The 19,308-nt window shown below is 43.4% G+C and overlaps 1 protein-coding gene across 5 annotated transcripts in view; it reads left to right on the top strand.

The window, feature by feature from the left end:
- Positions 1-19,308, top strand: part of LOC137522827 (synaptotagmin-1-like) — a 304,083-nt gene that overhangs the window by 176,654 nt on the left and 108,121 nt on the right. Inside the window, exon 1 of one of the 5 annotated variants that reach the window (XM_068242934.1) lies at positions 691-786. The exons of the other annotated variants lie outside the window; for them this stretch is intronic. Within the exon in view, the coding sequence (XP_068099035.1) occupies positions 749-786 (38 nt within the window). The 5' untranslated portion in view covers positions 691-748. Of the gene's footprint in view, positions 1-690; positions 787-19,308 lie in introns of those variants that run through there. 5 annotated transcript variants of the gene reach the window in all.

Genomic DNA, 19,308 nt, shown 5'->3' with positions numbered 1-19,308 from the left:
CTATGAAGTATGAATTACAGATGTCTTTCCTTTGTATTTTCCTATATAGTGACACATATTGGAACTGTCCTTTAACTGTTACTTTTATGTTTTGTCTATGACAAGCCATGCATCCATTCATTATGGAGCTACAAGGCCGAATTTATACTTTTTGTGCCCCTAGGCCAAGTATGTTGTGGCTCCCCTTTCTTGTGCTGCAGCCCCCCTCTCATTCCATGTGCAACCCCGTTTTCTAAGTGTATCATCCATCCTTTGTTGCCTTTCCTGGAAATCTGGCCCTGGCTAAATGTGATGTCTGTATGGAAAGAATCATTCATAGCTGCAGGCTGCCATAAGACCTGTAGTTGTCCAGCTGCATTATTTGACTATGTTATCTCTTTACGTCTCTGGAACTCTGGTCCAAGTTCTATATTTATAACTTGCATGCACAGTTAGTTGGACATAGATGTGAGTCACCCTCTGCCAGTGGTGCACACCTAACCAAACATACGTGAAAAGACACGCCTAGCTGTGTCTATTGCTGTCCAGTAAATATTCATTCCCTACGGGCTTTGGACCTGCATGGATTTCTGATTGTTTTTTTCCTCTCGGTGGCAAAGGATTCTTTTACAATGGCATAAGTGATGATGAAGTCTTACTGATTCCGGTATTGAAAAACAAAAATTTGCTTTCCTAAAACAGAAAGAATTTGCGATAATTCAGGTTGGAGTGAGCTCAAGATGTCTCTCAGAGCACCACTGCTGAATATATGCTGATTCCGGTATTCAGATACCTGGCCTCCTACATGTGAGTTGTAACTTATGAATATTTAATTGTTAGTCACATATTGCCTTCTTTACATAGAGGATGAATTGGAACATTGGGGGAGATTTATCAACGCATTACCGACAGTTTTTTTTTTCTTAATCTGTATTAAACAGCAGGGAGAACAGTTCTGCATGATAATAAGACGCTTCTTAAATCCTAGGTAATAGTGGCAATTTAGCATGAATTTCTAGAGCTGCACTACAGTTAAGAAAAGTGCAAATCTATCCCGAAACTGGCACAGATTAAGAAGTGTTAGATAGCAGTTCTACAAGTGTAGATCTGCTGGCTAGACATGATTGCGGAGTGCAGGCTAGACATGAGTTGTGAAGGGCTCCTCCCACCTGCTGAATTCCTCCTCAAAGCCTGCTGCTATCAATACAGCAGGTGTGTTGGTTACCTCAGCAACAGCAATTCCCCTCACACACTGCACTGTCTGAGAGACCTTCCTAGCTCCTCCTATTCTACAACAGTTTTAGAAGAAATCTGCACTATGTAATGATTTCTTAAGACGCCTGAGACAGCTGCATGGATTTCTAAAAATCTACCAATATTTTGTCTCAGACACTCTTGATAAATCTGGCCCTATATGCCCCTCCACGCACCCTCCGCTCTGCAAATAAGGTTATTCCCATCCCAGGATCCACTTAAAGGACAACTGAAGTGAGAAGAATATGGAGGCTGCCATATTTGTTTCCTTAAAGAAAACCCGAGGTGGGTTTTAAGAATCCTATTAGCAAACAGAGGCTTGTTCTGCATATAATCACCAGCCTCTGTTATTATACTGTTCCCCCTCAGGCTCCCCCTGCGCTCTGCTGTCCCCCATAAATAAAACCGGCGTGCTTGCGACACGCAGTGTCGATAGCAGGCTGTTTACATGCAGACTGTCACTCTCCGCCGCTCCCCCACCTCCTATAGCGCCGCACCCCGCCTGCATCCCTTCCCTCCCCGCCCCTGTAAGCTGATTGGAGGGAAGGAACGCAGGTGGGGAGCGGCGATATAGAGGAGGCGGGGGAGCGGCGGAGAGTGACAGTCTGCATGTAAACAGCCTGCTAGTGGCACGCTGCTCGTCGCTACTTCAACAAGGAAAGAACCCATCTGTTTTCAAAAAAATGATTGGCTGGACAGTCGCTAGCACATCGGTTTGATTTATGGGGGACAGCCGAGCGCAAGGGGGGCCTGGGGGGACACAGTATAGTAGCAGAGGCTGGGTATTATATGCAGACCCAGCCTCTGTGAGCTAATAGGATTCTTAAAATCCACTTCGGGTTCTCTTTAAACAAAAACTGCTGCCTGGTAGTCCTGCAGGTCTATTTGGCTTCAGTAGTGTCTGCATCACACACAAGAAACAAGCAGGCAGCTAGTCTTGTCAGATCAACTATAATGTCAGAAACAACTGATCTGCTGCATGCTTGTTCAGGGGATATGGCTAAAAGTATTAGAGGCAGAGGATCAGCAGGATAGCCAGGCAACTTATATTGTTTAAAAGGAAAAAAAAGTATGAGAGTAACCCTCTTACTTCAAGTGTGTTTTAACCTCCCTGCCGTTCTAAATATTAGCTGCGCACGGCAGGGAGGGTGTTTTTTCTCATTTTTTTTTTTTAGCATGTAGCTAGCCTAGCGCTAGCTACATGCTTCCCCCCTCCCTGCGGCGTCCACCCGTATGCGCCGAACGCCGCCGGCTCATATGCCCATCCGGAAATCCCGTTCTTAACGGGATTTCCATGAGGGCTTCCCCCGTCGTCATGGCGACGCACGCGATGACGTCACCAACGTCATCGACGTCGTGACATCAGAGGGAGTCCCGATCCACCCCTCAGCGCGGCCTGGCACTGATTGGCCAGGCAGCGCGCAGGTCTCGGGGGGGGGCACCCTCTGATGCGGCGGGGAGCGGCGGCGATCGTAAGTGACACACAGCTAGCAAAGTGCTAGCTGCCTGTATAAAAAAAAAAATTATGCAAATCGGCCCAGTAGGGCCTGAGGAATCCTCCGCGGCAGGTTACTCTGAGCCGAGATCGGGATAACCGGCAAGGAGGTTAAGTGCCAATAACCTAAAGATGTTATTTATTACTGCATGTAGAGTCATTTCATTGGAGGTAGTGAAGTAGTAGTTGGGGCCCCCTTACTACTCTGCCCCCCCCCCCCCCGCGCAGGGGCTGCTCCTCTGTAGTCACCCTCCTGCAGCCGTCAGAATTTGCCTTATCTCTCCGCCCGCAGAGGTCTCAGCTTTTCAGTCAGAAAGCAGCAGCTGTGGCCTAGTGGTTTGTTGACAAGCTTGTGCCTGGAAGTATGGTGGCAGACAGATGTACACCTAGGGGACTGCAGATCTCCAGAAATAGCCTGACTCATAAACTCTGCTCTGCCAGAGTAACAGGTTTCTAGATACAGCTAAATATATTTGTCACCAGCTATAAAAGAAACGCAACAACAAAAAATGTCAGCTGATTCAGTATTATTTAACTGTGAAAAGCATTGTATGCATGAGGAAGATGGGTGTCAAATGCTTGTTCTGTATCTCAGGATTCACATTCAGCCATCCAGCATCTACAGTTATTACTTACTCCACCATACCTATTTACCATGCCTGTGAACACTATATGATAATTAAATTTCTGAATTTCCTCTCTGTTCTAAAAGATAAGCAACAGCATAATAACCTTTAAAGAAACACATTTCTTTGTTACAAATCCTGCAATGAATCTGCAGTGTATCTACTTCCTGCATTAATGGAAGCAGACATAGGGTTAATATCATGTGTTTACCATTTAGCTGCTCTGCCGTGTGAGCCGGTTTACACAGCTGAGAGATCAAATTACACTAGTGATTAGTCACAGAGGAGGGGGTTAAACTCTCTGAATACATACAGGGTACATTTCTCTTTGTTTTTCTCTATGTCCTTTGCAAGAGTTTCTAAATTCATACAAAATAAACCTCTTTATTTTTCTATATTCTACCAAAAGAAAGACCTATTTGCCCTACAGAAAAAAAGTGTTTCCTCTAAAAAATAATATATTTAAAGTTATTATACTACTCTTACAGTTACTCCAGTTACATACAAGAACATTAGAAAGCATTCTCACGCATTCCCTGTGTGTAAAAATGGTTACGTTCACTGCTGAGAGCAGTACAGGCTTGCTTATCTCTGGCTAATTGGCAAGAGAAACATTGCCGGCCAGGAGACACTCTCTTCCTGCGCCTTCACTCTGCCCCTTCCTTTTCTGCTGAAATGAATCAGCTGTTGTCAGGGTGATGTGTCTTTTCAGCAGAGGGAGGGAGGAAGAGTGAAGACACGGGCAGAGAGCTGTCCAGCCAGCAATAATTACATTTGCCGATTAACCAGACATAAGCAATATTTTACTGCCGGCTGAACAGATTTTTACACATGTGACATTACTTGTGGTCAAAGGACAGTAAGATAAATAATTGTCTAGGTTATAAAGCGTAGAAAACCTTTTGTATTGTATGTTATGACAGACTGTTAAATACTTCAAAACACAATCATAATAAGATAATCTTTACAGTTTTCAAGTTTTTTCACCCAATTGTATTAAATGGACATACTTGTAAATACTCTGGTTCTGGCCTGGTTATTGCTACAGCAATCCAACTGCAATAGCTGTCTGGTACTACAGCCAGCTGCTGCTGAGATGGAACTTATTGTTCCACTTATGTATACATCCCCAGCATGAATCTGGGAATCTGAAATGAATGCATCATTGCAGTAAAATGAGAGAAAGGGTGAGAAGGGCATATGAGAAATTTTACTTTCTGCTTTGTGCAAACTTGTCGACCAGTGACACAAACAGACAAATGGGAGCTTAGTCTTTTACACAGAGCTTTATACTGTTGTCATGGTTTCCAGCATGTTTACTAGAAAGCTTTACTGTAGCAGAATGACTCGCATAGTGATGGTATATGTTGTTGTTATTATAATTATTATTATTATAGTGCTAAATTGTGGTAACTCTTCAAGGCCCTCAAACTATTATCAGGTGAACCGTACACCGGAATCACCAACTGGGCACTCCTTAGCCAGCATTTGTGTCTATGGGAATGCCCAAACAACTTGATCCATTCCTGAGGGCCCTATGCTGGGTGCGCTCGTATGGAGCATGTGGGTGACACCTGCACGCCTTTGTGCATGTAGTGGGGGTTGAGCCACAGCACTGTTGCAAAGACCAGGGTTAAATGACCACTGTCGCGAAAATCTTAAAATTTAAAATTCCTGTTACTACATACAAATAAGAAGCATGTTTCTGAGTAAAATGAGCCATAAATTACTTTTCTCTTATGTTGCAGTCACTTACAGTAGGTAGTAGAAATCTGACTTTACCAACATGTTTTTGGCTAGTTCATCTCTCCATAGGGGATTCTCAGCATGGCCTTGATTCGTTATAAAGACACTCCTAAAAACAAGATTTATAAGAAGATGCTGGCCAGCCTCCGTGCTCACTGCAAACTTTTTTTGGCTGTGGACGGAGCAACTGCCATTCACTAAGTGCTTCTGAAAATAAAGAAAACCCTGAGAATCCCCCATGAGGAAATGGGCTAGTCCAAAACCTGTCGGTTCTGTCAGATTTCTACTACCTACTGTAAGTGACAGCAACATAGGAGAAAAGTAATTTATGGCTCATTTTACTCTGGAAGAAAAATACTTTTTATCTGAATATGTTTACATATATTTTAAATTTTAAGATTTTCGTGACACAGAGGTCCTTTGTAGTTAAACCATAGCCAAACAGTGCTGAACGCTGTTTTCTCTCTTTGAGATTTGTTTATGCAGAAAGTTCCAAGTAAGCATGGCGACCACTCACTTGTTATCCCTCACTCATTTCATAGAACCAAGCACAAAGCATGGTCAGGAAGCAAACAATGCGTCTGTGCTGTTCCGCTCACTAATCTGCACCCAAACCGATTTCTGAGGATCATATCGGGCGACAAAATCTCAAATGTGTGTACAACACAAGAAACTGTAAAGATTCACCACTATTCATTTGTAATCATATTTCATCAATATAAATAATTGAGGTTTTAAAAAAATGATTGTGTGTGTGTGTGGGGGGGGGGGGGCTGGGAGGTTGTTGTGTTGCTTGGTGATAAATACTCTGAGGCATACTGGGAGTTATCAGAGACATATCATAGAAAATCATCCATCTGTTTCTGCAAGATCCCATCTGTGGTCAGAAATCTGTTAATACCAAAAGACTTCTGTTCTTCAATTACTCCAACTTCATCAATGACCTCCTTTTGTCTAGTTTTAGTAAGTGACCATAATGCCTTTATTTCCTTATAGTTCACACCTGGTAAAAAAAAACAAAATCATTACATTGAATTACCAGTCCTTGGGCTCAATCCAATTCATTTTTTCTCCTGAGTTTTCTCCTAGGTGTTATTTTCATATCTTATCAATAAATTGCCTTTTAAGCCACCAGCAACCAAGAAAATATTCAGAATAATTTTGACAATATTTTTTCACTTACTTGTGAGTACTTTTTCAGTTGCAGAGTGCTGAAAAGTTATTTTAAACAGAAGATGAACAAGTATCTCCTAGGAGAAAACGTAGGAGAAAAGTTAATTGAATCCAGCCCCTTGACTCATAAGCAAGTTTTCTCGTTGGTAATATTTTCAATACAATGGACCCCATCTAATCCACTTTTTCTGCTAAGTTTTCTACTAGGAGATTCTGGTTAAATAACTTTTTAGCAAAAGTACCAAAATTAGGTGAAAAGTACTGCCAAATGTATTCTGAGTATTTACTTGCTTGCCAGTAGCTTAAAAGGCATTTTATTGATAAGATAAGAAAACTTAGGAGAAAAGGTAATTGGATTGGGCCTTCTAAATTACCAGCAAACAAGAAAAAACTCAAAATAATTTTGACAGTACTTTTTCACCTACCGCTACATTTTAGTACTTGTTCTATTGCAGAGAGCTGTAAAGTTATTTTAAAGAGAAGATGAAAAATTATCTCCTAGGAGAAAACTCAGGAGAAAAGGTTACCGTGTTTTTCGACATATAAGATGCTCCGGCATATAAGACTCACATAGGTTTAGAGGGAAAAAACATCACCTAGCTTTAGAGGGCAAAAAACAGGACCAGACATTTGGCATGTAAGACTCAAACCCTCCCCCCCCCCCCCAACTTAGGGTAGAAAAAGTGTGGTTTATATGCTGAAAAATACTTTAATTGAATTCTTAAGGGCCCTTCTTTCATAGGGACAAAGATCTGGGTTCATGTTCATATCATGTAAATTCATGTGCACAGCACTTACTGAACGTTTTTGGTTTTTTTCCTGTTTAGGCCCGGTTCACATTAGCGTTCCCTGTCCGGATTTTCCGGATCTGATCCGGACCGCATACTGTACAAACGGAACGTACGTTCCGCATAGCAATGTAAAGTCTATGCGGACGTTCACACGCGTCCGTTCCGTACAGTACGGAGCCGGATCGGATCTGGACTCCGGACTCTTTTCCAACATGCGCTATTTTTTGGGTCCGGATCTCCGGCCCACGCACCCGGACCGGAGCCGGACCTGAGCCTGACAGCACCATCCGGAACACAGGAACCTATGGGGAAAGGAAGGCACAGAACACACTGCCTACAAAAACCTGACGTTCTACCCCACTTCCTATGCGTATCCAAGCGGCCATTTCGGATGGGGACACATGGGCCAAGCATGTCTGGAGTGGAGCAGCAGTGACAGACGTGCTGGAGCTGTTTGGCAGAATGTCGGAGGTGGAGGTGAGGCCTACAGCGGAGGAACCTGATTCTACATGTGCACCTGGTGCACCTTCTGCTGACCCCAACATTTTTTTTTTGCCCACGGATCCGGATGGCAGCCTGATGCATGCCTGATACAAACGGACCGGATCCGGATCGGAACCGTACGGTTCTGATCAGGATCAGGTCAGGATCCGATCAGGATGCGATCAGGAATGGATCCGGTCCGTTTATTTGCCAAAACGCAAGTGTGAACGGGGCCTTAGTTGTATGATTATCACCAGGGCTGAGCCGGGGTTTTGAAGAATAGAAATGGTAATGGATAACAAATCAAAAGCCCTAGCTACCAATTAGTCACCTGAAGTCATACTTCAAATACATGTGACATTATCTGAATCTGGCAGCAACAAGTGTGCTCACAGCAGTGTTTATAGGCTTCCTTTTCTTCATGGTTAATATCTAATCGTTGTGTCTCACTTTCATGGGAGCTGCCATATTGTTGGTCATGTCTTGGTGTAAAGAGAAAGCTGCCAATAAAAGCTACACTGATGGCATGATGGGCATACTGCACATGGATTCATTCTTCTGCCTTATCTGAAAAGGTTTCTTTTTTTTTTCAGATGCAAGGTGTACTTTAATCATTTGCTCATCGGTGGCTAGTGATTTGGATTTGCTAATGTTGCTTCCTCTTCCTGATGTATTCTCCATTCTACACTAATTATCTTTGATAGGTATCCTGTGACAGACATCTCCTTACACTCTGTAGGTGCGCTAGTTATATATTCTTCCCATGTGCTTCAATTGAGGTCCTAACAGCCTGCCTGGATCATAACTTTACTTTGTGTGACTTCCCTACTGTTTGGATTTGACAATTAGGGGTTATTGTAGCAATGCGATACCTGTAAAGCTGACGTGCGCTATCTGTGCTCCCCAGTTTTAATATAGTTAGTGGTTGATTTACAAAACAGTGTTATGCTGTAATCTATGGCTTCACCGTCACACACATTATTTTACATGTGTAAATGTTTATGCACAAAATGTAACTTTCAGACTTAAAGAGAACCCGAGGCGGGTTTCTCACAATGCAATCCACATACAGAGGCTGGGTCTGCCTATACAGCCCAGCCTCTGTTGCTATTTCAATCCCCCCTAACTTCCCCCTGCGCTCTGTAATCAGCCATAAATTACAGCCGCGCTGCTGACACACAGCGTGTCAGAGCGGGCTGTGTTTACTTCTGTATGTAAGTCTGCCGCTCTCCCCGCCTCCTGCAGAGCTCCGGTCCCCGCCCGCATCCCTTCCCTCGCCGCTGATTGGAGGGAAGGGATGCGGGCGGGGACCGAAGCTCTGCAGGAGGCGGGGGGAGCAACGAGACTGACATACAGAAATAAACTCAGCCCGCTCTGACACGCTGTGTGTCAGCAGCACGGCTGTAATTTATGGCTGATTACAGAAATAATGACCTTTTGAACTTTCCTGCAGTAAAACCTTATCAAAAACTGTCTCTCTTGGCTGTTTATGTGCCTCAGAAAACAGTACTGTATTCCCCCCAGTGGGTCGAAAAGCTCAGAGAAGCTCATTTGAATAGATAGCAACTAAAGTTTTTGAACTCTTCCTGTACTGGACAACACTATGAGATTCTTTTCTTTGCTACTAATGATATATTTTTTAGCTACACATACAATTCATTATCTCATAAGTTTGTCTTCGCTTCAGGTTTGCTTTGAATCCAGTATAAAGTAAGAGTGAGTATGAGAATGCACAAATGCTGCTCCTGTTATCTGCTCACTCATCCATTATTTATGTGTTATATAGTTACTGGATGTTGTGTTTTGTGTGAGACTTTACGTGTGTAATTGTTTACATGAGTAGAATACTGTGCGTAGCTCCACAGCAAACGCTGCTTTGTGCATTAAGCCTCTGGATGGCTTTACTTCTCAGCTTCTCTTTTGGCTTTTATTTCTGATGAATATGTTAGGCATGAGTGACATCATCATGAATCAGCTTTGCCATACTAGCATTATAACGGCTCCATTGCATTTGCATTGCTTCAGTTGTGTGAGCGCAGTGTGCTGTGTGTGTATATTTGTCATTATGCTCATTATTGTGCACTTGACTTCTTCTGCAGTACTTTTACATAGTGTATATAGTCATGTTACTATGGGCTTGTTCACACTAAGGGCGCTTTCGGGGTTTTTTAGGCGCCGTTGATTTTCAAAATCGCCCAAAAAGCAATTGTGTAATGATTCCCTATGGGAGTGTTCACATATGAGCGGTTCAATTCCAATCCGCTCGACAAAGAGCTGCCTGTACCATTTTTGGGGCGATTTGCCTATAATGAAAAGTATAGGAAAATCGCAAAGCGTTTTAAAAAGCGCTTTGTATAGCTATTTTCCAAGCGCTTTTTAGAATAAATACATTATTGTAAGGCTTGGTGGTGTATTCTCCACAGTCAGCATGCAACGCATGAGCTGGCGTGGAGGAGGTACACACACTAGCACCAGGAAACAGGCTATCCCTAGTATAGTGGAGGGGAGGACTGACTCCAATAGGAGATTGTGGCGCACAGAGCCGGTGCAGATCTGACAGCCACAAACAATGCTTTCGTTATAACGTCTCAGCGCAAAGTAGCGCTGAGCGCATAAACCAGAACTGAGGAGATCAGGACAGGTAGACAGAATGAACGCTTGCTAGCTAGCGGCTACTTAGCGACAGCAAGCGTCCAAAACCAGACAGACTGGAATGAGGCAGCCAATGCGATGCGGCGATGGCGTGCCTCACAAAGACAGGACAGGACAGTCAGAAAATAGCAGGATTAAGATAGATGAACGTAACACAGATAAATATACAATAAGTATGTTTTCCTAGCGTATTACAATTACAGCTATCAATGAAACTATTTGTAACGTCTGACTAACATATGTATATATCGGCAATGAACCGATATATGACATAAGCAGGAACGCTGACTAGGAATGGAGTAACACAGGGAACAGGACTCAGTAGGATTCGCTATCTCTTCGCAGAGATGAACGCAATCCACAAACGGTAACAGAACAGGATTCAGAAGGATTCGTTATCTCTTCGCAGAGATGAACGCAATCCACAAACGGTAACAGAACAGGATTCAGAAGGATTCGTTATCTCTTCGCAGAGATGAACGCAATCCACAAACAGTAACAGAACAGGATTCAGAAGGATTCGTTATCTCTTCGCAGAGATGAACGCAATCCACAAACAGAACCAGGAGCAGGGTAACTACCTCAGCACGGGTGGTCACGGTACGCGCAACCTACCAAAACGTGCTGGAAAGCTGACTAACTGCACACAGGATATAAACAGTTCGTGTACGTATACATCAGCGACACTGATGTATTAACGTAACACAAATACAAGGAAAATAATAAACGTGCTGGTATGCATATATATTGGCAATGAACCAATATATGATGCAAAGACCAGCAAAGTATCTTTATAACAAGAAACACGATCGGGGGCTAAAGCGACAGCAAGACTGGCTTACACTGAAGCTATGAAAACCCAAGGAAACCCTGCAGGAAGCAGATCTTTATACTGAGGTCATCCAATGGGAGCAGACATGCAGATTCCCACACAGGTGAATGATAATCAGTCACAAGCTGACAGCAGGGAAAGACAGACAAAGCTATGCAGGTTGCATGGAAATAGATCAGAACTGCCTGAGCTGCAGCACTACTACTTCCAGTAATAGCTGCTGCAGCAGCGATCATTACAGCCTTTAAAAGCGGATTCCAGACGCTTTTCAAAACTGAAATTCCCAACAAAACAGTCTGACTGATAATTCATGATGACCGGGACAGCCCGGCAAGACCGAATTCCAGAATCAGTCCCCACAAGACTGGACCCATCAGAACCAGAACCTACAGAACCATGCCCATCAGTACTACAAGCCCCAGTGTGACACCCATCAGAACCATGATTTCCAGAAGAAAGCCCTCCGAAACTCCCTGAGCGATACCCACCGCCTTCCAGGAACCGTTCAGAAACGCCAAAGCCTTTGCAATGCCCACCGGTACTGTCTTTACCAACACAAAACCCACTGTTGAACCAGTCCAAGGCACCAGGACAAGTTTTCTCAGAGACCTCCCAGAACACCTTGAAGCTCCAAAGAGATCCCCATAGGTCAGAATGCCCCTTAGGCTCACATGGAGAACCATCAAGAACCCCTATGGAACCTAGGGCAATTCCCGAGTCAGGGCCACAAGGACAAACATCAATACCAGGGCTTTCAGGGACCAGAACCATCTCTGGGCATGCAGGCAGACTGGCAATATCAGAACGTGTTCCCACTAAGGAAGCATCAGAGCACGCTAACACCTTAGACACACTTGGGCATTCTGGCACACAAAGAACATCTGGGCACACCGGCACAAGAGAAACCTCTGGGCATGTCAAGGAACTGTGAGCCTCAGGGTCAGCCAAGACAGGACCAAAACCAGGACTGGCCAAAAAAAATCATCATGACTAAACTTCGCAACTACTGGACTTTTACACGAGAATGCTGGATCAGACTTAGATGTCGCTGATTCCAGCAAAGTCAGTAACAAATCAGATTCAGGGGCACTAACCAGACAGGACAAATCTTCTGATGTATGCACTGAACCAGACAGGGACTCCACAACTACCTCTGGACTGGACAGAGACTCATTTAATACACTGGATTGGAGCTCATGAGGCGCTGCAGAACAAGTCAGTATTGCAGCAGCCCCCACTGGACTAGGCAAAACTGAGGAATTCCCTGGACAGGAAGGGGACTCTGGAACCTCTGCCACAGCGGCCAGAGAACCAGAATCTTTCAGGATACAGGGCTGGGTTTCAGGAACACTCATCAGACCGGACTGAAATTCTGAGATTTCTATTATTTTGACCAGAGAATCAGAATTATCCATGTTACAGGGCAAGACTTCTGAAACATTCAGAGGACAGGGCTGGAGTTCCTCGGCTGTTACAACACTGGAGAGGGACTCAACAACATTGGTTAAATCAGACTGTGTACAGGACAAGGTATCTGACACACTTGCTGACGAGGACAATATTTCAATGGCTTCTGCTTTGCTGGGCAGAAATTCATCAAGTTTTATTAAAGCAGACTGTAATTCCAAAACAGCTGCTAGACAAGTGAATATTACTGCAACACCAACTGAGGTAAGCAGTGCTTCAGCCTCCTCTGCTAGAGGGTTTAAAGTATCCAAAGTACTGGGTGAAGCATAAGACTCTGCAACCACAGCTTCGGTGGACAGGATCACTGAACAGTCCATATTGCAGGGCAAAACCATGGAAGCACCTGCTGGACAGCATAATGATTCTGTGACCTGAGTTTCATTGGAGAGATCTACTGCACAATTCATGGTACAGGGCAAATTTATTGGAAAATTTTCTGAACAAGGTAATAATTCTGCGATTTCAGGTTCACATAGCAGATGCTCTGAGCTATTCACGAAACTAGAGCGAGGTGTAGAAACAGGAAGATCAAGACACAATGTTTGCGCATCTGAATCACCATTCATTTGTAAAATTGGAAAATTCAGATGCTGGGGTTCTGAGTTTACTAGACAGGATTGCTGGGACTCGGAAACTGATGTAGTGCATCTATTGGCATCTGCTGGATCAGACAGGAGTTGAACTTTATTAACACAGGTAATTTCTGCAGAAGTGTTTGCAGAGACAGGCAAGATTTTTCTGGTGTCTGTTTCACTAAACAAAGAGTCATGAGTACTGGCTAGGCTGGACTCGGAAGTCAGCAGGACCTCTGGATTCTCTGCTGAGAAATTTGCGCAGGGCAAGGTTAAGAATGTATCAGTGGCTTCTGTTTTACTGGGAAGTAACACTGAGTTATCCATGGTACAGGGTGGAATTGCAGGAACTTCAATTTCACACAAAAAGAGCTCCGAATCACCTGCTGAATCAGCCAAAGGTGCTGAAGCAGGCGGGTCAGAACGCCAAATTTGCGAATTCGGAGTCACATAAAAATCATCCAAAATCAGTTCCCACACATCAATCAAGGGAGCCACACAGTCATACCTACACACACCAGCCTCTATTAGGTTATAGGCTGACTTAATGCATGCGTTCAATACCATTTCACTTTTTGCACTGTAAAATTGACAAAATGAACTTGAATCATTCTTCCATTCACAGACCAGGGCTTCCATCTCTCCCCTCTCGAATGGAGGATCCCATGCATACTTAACAGCGAAACATTTAAGGTGGCCACTAATGATCCAATCTTTTTCATCCAGTTTTACCAAATCTATGTAATATAAGGGTAAATTGAGTGAATATATTGAATGGATAATTTAGGCAGTTACCTTATATTACCTAGAAATGGTAAGATTGGATGAAAAAGATTGGATCATTAGTGGCCACCATTAGGCTGATCACAGTCTGCAGATATGATTGTGGCAGGCACATGTATAGGGTTAATTAGCAGGTGATTGGCAGATTCCTTATTCTTAAGAATCTCCAATACCTGTAGCAAGTGTTGAACTGTAGTGTATGCAAACTTCCCTTGGTTCACAAATAAGTTGATTTGTTCAATACTCTGTAATATCTCATCATAATCATACTCAGATAATTCTTTTAAACAAAAATCTTTATTTTCCCTAGCCAGGGAGGAAAGTTCATTAGTAGTTTCATAAGTCCATTTAACTCCCCTGAAAGACAATTGCATTTCATTATCTGTTAATGGCAGAATCTCATTATAGGTCTCAGTCGCTAAGGATAACGATTCTGCAGATTTGACACGTTTCTTAGAACGTTTGCGTTTTGCCTTTGACCTTGCGGTTTTTGGTGATTTATTCAAAGCTGCAGGAAAATTATCAGTAACACTTTCTGCTTGCTGCTCATTCTTGCAAGCAATTGAAGGAGCAGCTGATTGGCCTGCTGCCAGGAGTTCATTAAGAGGAAAAGGCAATGGATCTATGCGCAACCAGTTATGGATCACAAACGCTAGAAATTCCAGCGGTCTATCTTTCAAATCGGAATGATTGAGAACATCAAATGCCCACTGGAATAATTCCCCTTTAAACAAAATATAACTTAGTTGGAGTGCCCAGGTTGAAACAGGAGTCGCTTGGAGATCAGGATTGGTCAGGAACCTGGCACATTCAGAGAAAAACTCATTTTCTGTTTCAGAGCTAAGTTCTTCAAATTTCTTAAAGGAACAGGAACCATAATTAACAGTGTCATACTTTCTGGGAATCCCCCCCACAATGGGGATTGGTAATGGGGTTTTCATAATGTAAGGCTTGGTGGTGTATTCTCCACAGTCAGCATGCAACGCATGAGCTGGCGTGGAGGAGGTACACACACTAGCACCAGGAAACAGGCTATCCCTAGTATAGTGGAGGGGAGGACTGACTCCAATAGGAGATTGTGGCGCACAGAGCCGGTGCAGATCTGACAGCCACAAACAATGCTTTCGTTATAACGTCTCAGCGCAAAGTAGCGCTGAGCGCATAAACCAGAACTGAGGAGATCAGGACAGGTAGACAGAATGAACGCTTGCTAGCTAGCGGCTACTTAGCGACAGCAAGCGTCCAAAACCAGACAGACTGGAATGAGGCAGCCAATGCGATGCGGCGATGGCGTGCCTCACAAAGACAGGACAGGACAGTCAGAAAATAGCAGGATTAAGATAGATGAACGTAACACAGATAAATATACAATAAGTATGTTTTCCTAGCGTATTACAATTACAGCTATCAATGAAACTATTTGTAACGTCTGACTAACATATGTATATATCGGCAATGAACCGATATATGACATAAGCAGGAACGCTGACTAGGAATGGAGTAACACAGGGAACAGGACTCAGTAGGATTCGCTATCTCTTCGCAGAGATGAACGCAATCCACAAACGGTAACAGAACAGGATTCAGAAGGATTCGTTATCTCTTCGCAGAGATGAACGCAATCCACAAACGGTAACAGAACAGGATTCAGAAGGATTCGTTATCTCTTCGCAGAGATGAACGCAATCCACAAACAGTAACAGAACAGGATTCAGAAGGATTCGTTATCTCTTCGCAGAGATGAACGCAATCCACAAACAGAACCAGGAGCAGGGTAACTACCTCAGCACGGGTGGTCACGGTACGCGCAACCTACCAAAACGTGCTGGAAAGCTGACTAACTGCACACAGGATATAAACAGTTCGTGTACGTATACATCAGCGACACTGATGTATTAACGTAACACAAATACAAGGAAAATAATAAACGTGCTGGTATGCATATATATTGGCAATGAACCAATATATGATGCAAAGACCAGCAAAGTATCTTTATAACAAGAAACACGATCGGGGGCTAAAGCGACAGCAAGACTGGCTTACACTGAAGCTATGAAAACCCAAGGAAACCCTGCAGGAAGCAGATCTTTATACTGAGGTCATCCAATGGGAGCAGACATGCAGATTCCCACACAGGTGAATGATAATCAGTCACAAGCTGACAGCAGGGAAAGACAGACAAAGCTATGCAGCTTGCATGGAAATAGATCAGAACTGCCTGAGCTGCAGCACTACTACTTCCAGTAATAGCTGCTGCAGCAGCGATCATTACAATTATATTTATGGTTTTCCGGGTCAAGGAGTGCACTTCCTGACTGATGTCAGGAAGTGAAAAAACAGATCACTCTGCCAAAGTGCTTAGAAAAGCGCTTTACTAAAAGTCACTAATGCGCAGGTAAGCGCTGGGAGGTGCTAAAAAAATCGCCAACAAAATCGCAAAATGCTGGTGTCAGCGATTGCGATTTACGACATGAACAAGGCCTAACTGTCCCTCAGAGGTGTTCACAATTTAATGCCTACCATGGTAAGCTATTGTCTCCTTTGCCTATTGAAGCCTAAGGCATTTTTTTTTGGGTGGGGTGGGGGGACCAATTTAACCTGCCTATGTGTGTTTATGGAAGCTAGGACTGGGAGGAAAATGAAGTACAATTAAGCAGCTAAGCATGTATGCAAACCGTAGGTGCAAATAACATTGCAGACTATGGTAGTGCCGAGGATGCTGCCGGACTCTTGTGCCATTAGTAAGCACTTCGGCAGCGCTCTGTCTCTCTTCATCCCTCTCCCTCCTAACAAGAAATCACAAGAATGGATGATTAACCCCTCCCCTCCTTCTCTTTATAAAGGTCAATGGTGTGATCTCTTAGGGTTGATTGCTGTGGCAAAGGGTGCATTGTGGGAAGAAGTTATTGGCCGAGCAGAGGGAGCTTTCCATATATCCCACCTGACCACCCCCTGGGCCGCCCTATGTACTTCCTTCTCCTCGCCTAAGTTGGCCTCATGGCGAACCTGACTGCCGATAATCTCGCTAAATAAGATTGGTGTTGATTTGCTGTGAAACCTTAATTGTTAATCTTACTCGTTCATTCCTAGGAAATATGTAATATTTTGTTATTTTAGGGTTTAGTTCACTCATGTTTTTGTGTATAAAATCCTTTATTAATGCATCTGATGCCTGTAGTAAAAAAACAATTCATCTCACAAACAATCCTTAGTTACCATTTGGTAATTATTGATTATTTTGTGGCTTTAGAGCTCAATTCACAAAGCTGTATTTACCTGAAAGATTAGTATTATTCTTATTCCATCAGATTAGTTATTTTTGTATTTTTGTCACAAAAAAAAGACAAACTCTCTGTACTAAAATACTTTTATTTTTATTTTTGATGTATTTATTTCCCAAAAAATGTTGTTCATTTAGTTCTGTGTTATTGATTTAAAGAAATAAAAAAAAGCATTACAAAATTTACATTAAAGATGTAACACAGCTAATAGTTCAATAGTTCCTGGTATTGCTCGACTGGACTTTAGGACAGCATTCAAGTGATTATACAACATGAAAATAAGCTCCCTTATTAACCGGTGTTTTGTAATTAAGTTAATTGAAGAGTAATCGGCGACCACATTGCTGAGGTAAAAATGATGCAGAGTGTCACAATCTCACCTCATCATGGTTCCAGTGGTGAGTCAGGCTGCTTCCAGGAGTTGCCGTGGACGTATGTGTGGCTCATGACGGACGAGCGGTGTCTCTCCCGCGGACTCGCATAGACGTTGCCAGGCAACGGGGACAATTGGAGTATGCTCCTCTGTGCCATCTACAAAACAGAAAGTGACTCACTATCCTGAGTCGGTCACTGCAGGTGGGTCCAATGTCCATTGGCCAGCTACTACACTGAGGCCTCCTGATTGGAGGCCTGAAGTATATATGGTTGGAGGCTGCAGAAGTTCAGTGCCTGTGATAACGTTAAGTCACTAGAGCTAGCTGCTGGGCTACCCTTGGGCCAGAAACCCACTGGGAGAGCTTTGTAAGCGTGAGTGATTTGAAAAAGCTCTTGGTAATGCAATGCTATGGGGGATTTTTATAAAATCACATCACTCAAGTGGGATCACACCCATAGCATTACATTAGCTAGAGCTTTTAAAATCATATAGAGCTCAGAAAAGCTCTCCTAGTGGGTTTCTAGCCTTACTGTTTCCTCCTATTCTTTGCCTGATACCTGTCTGAACCCATGCCTGTACCTTGACTATTCTTTTGCCTGCTGCCTAAATCGACCCCTGTCTGCCTGACCACTCTCTTGTCTACTCCTGCACTGCTGATCCCCTGGTTTGCTGACTTTGAGATTGCTTACGGTTGTGATTGATAGCCATCTGATATGTGTGTATGATCCCTGGCTTGCTGACTTTTAATTTTACTCCATTAGTTATTGACCATTATCTTATATCTGTGTACGGCTCTGAACTGTGTAACTATATTAGTAGAATGAACCATTATTTTGTGGGAACTAGTAGTACCACCACCACCACCACCTATCAGATGTCACTGCTACTGACTGAGTGCAGTGATTGGCCCAATCACAGTGCCATGGTTCCACCCACAAGACCATAGGCACCAATTAGCAAAAGGACCAGCGAGCGACTGTGATTAGCCAGTCTGGTGCCAGCACCTCCACCTGATTGGTCGCATGTAAAAGCTTCCCTTCTGACTGGCCATGGTGATCTCTCGCCGGTGATGGGGGTTTACCGTAACATGCCTCAATAAGAGGCATATGTCAACACCTCAACTGCTTATTAGAATTTCCTGCCTGAATCACATGATTTAGGTGGCTTTAGTAGGTCTGCCCTGCCCTTACACAGAGATAATACATTCATTCTACTTCTCCTTCCTGTCCTCTTTTGAATAAGGCAATACTCAGCCAGCAGCTCCTCGAATGGCTCCATTATACTAAAATAAAATAAACACTTCTGCAATATGCACTGTAACTACCAGGAGATAAATTAGTAGTGGCTTGACCAGGTCACCATAGCTTCTTTGCTTTTTTAAATTAACTTTCACTACGGTAGCTTATTTAGTATGTGTCTAATTAAAAAGATATAATTATAAGTATTTAACATGGTATATAAGGGAATATATCTAAATCTAGAGACAAACTTGCCTGTGCCCATCCAGGTCTCTCTCTCCTCTAAGAGGCACTGACATCAGCGTGAATCCAGGACAGTGAGCTGCCGCTCAGCACACTGGCATCTCTAGGCGTGTGCCTAGTGTGCATAGTGCTAAATCCGGCCCTGTGTATAGTACCACGCTCACTTGTTTTTTTCTTTTTTCATTTTTTTCACTGCACAAGTTAATAACTCAGGGCTATAAACCACAGTTTTTTCTGCAGTCGGGTTAAGTCATTAAGGCTGGGTTCACAATATGCCGAGCTGTACTGCGTCTATTTTTATGGATGTTCTGTCATCG

This window comes from Hyperolius riggenbachi, chromosome 6, assembly GCF_040937935.1.
Source record: "Hyperolius riggenbachi isolate aHypRig1 chromosome 6, aHypRig1.pri, whole genome shotgun sequence".
In the NCBI taxonomy this organism is placed as follows: Eukaryota; Metazoa; Chordata; class Amphibia; order Anura; family Hyperoliidae; genus Hyperolius; species Hyperolius riggenbachi.
This window is presented reverse-complemented; position numbering and strand designations above follow the sequence as displayed.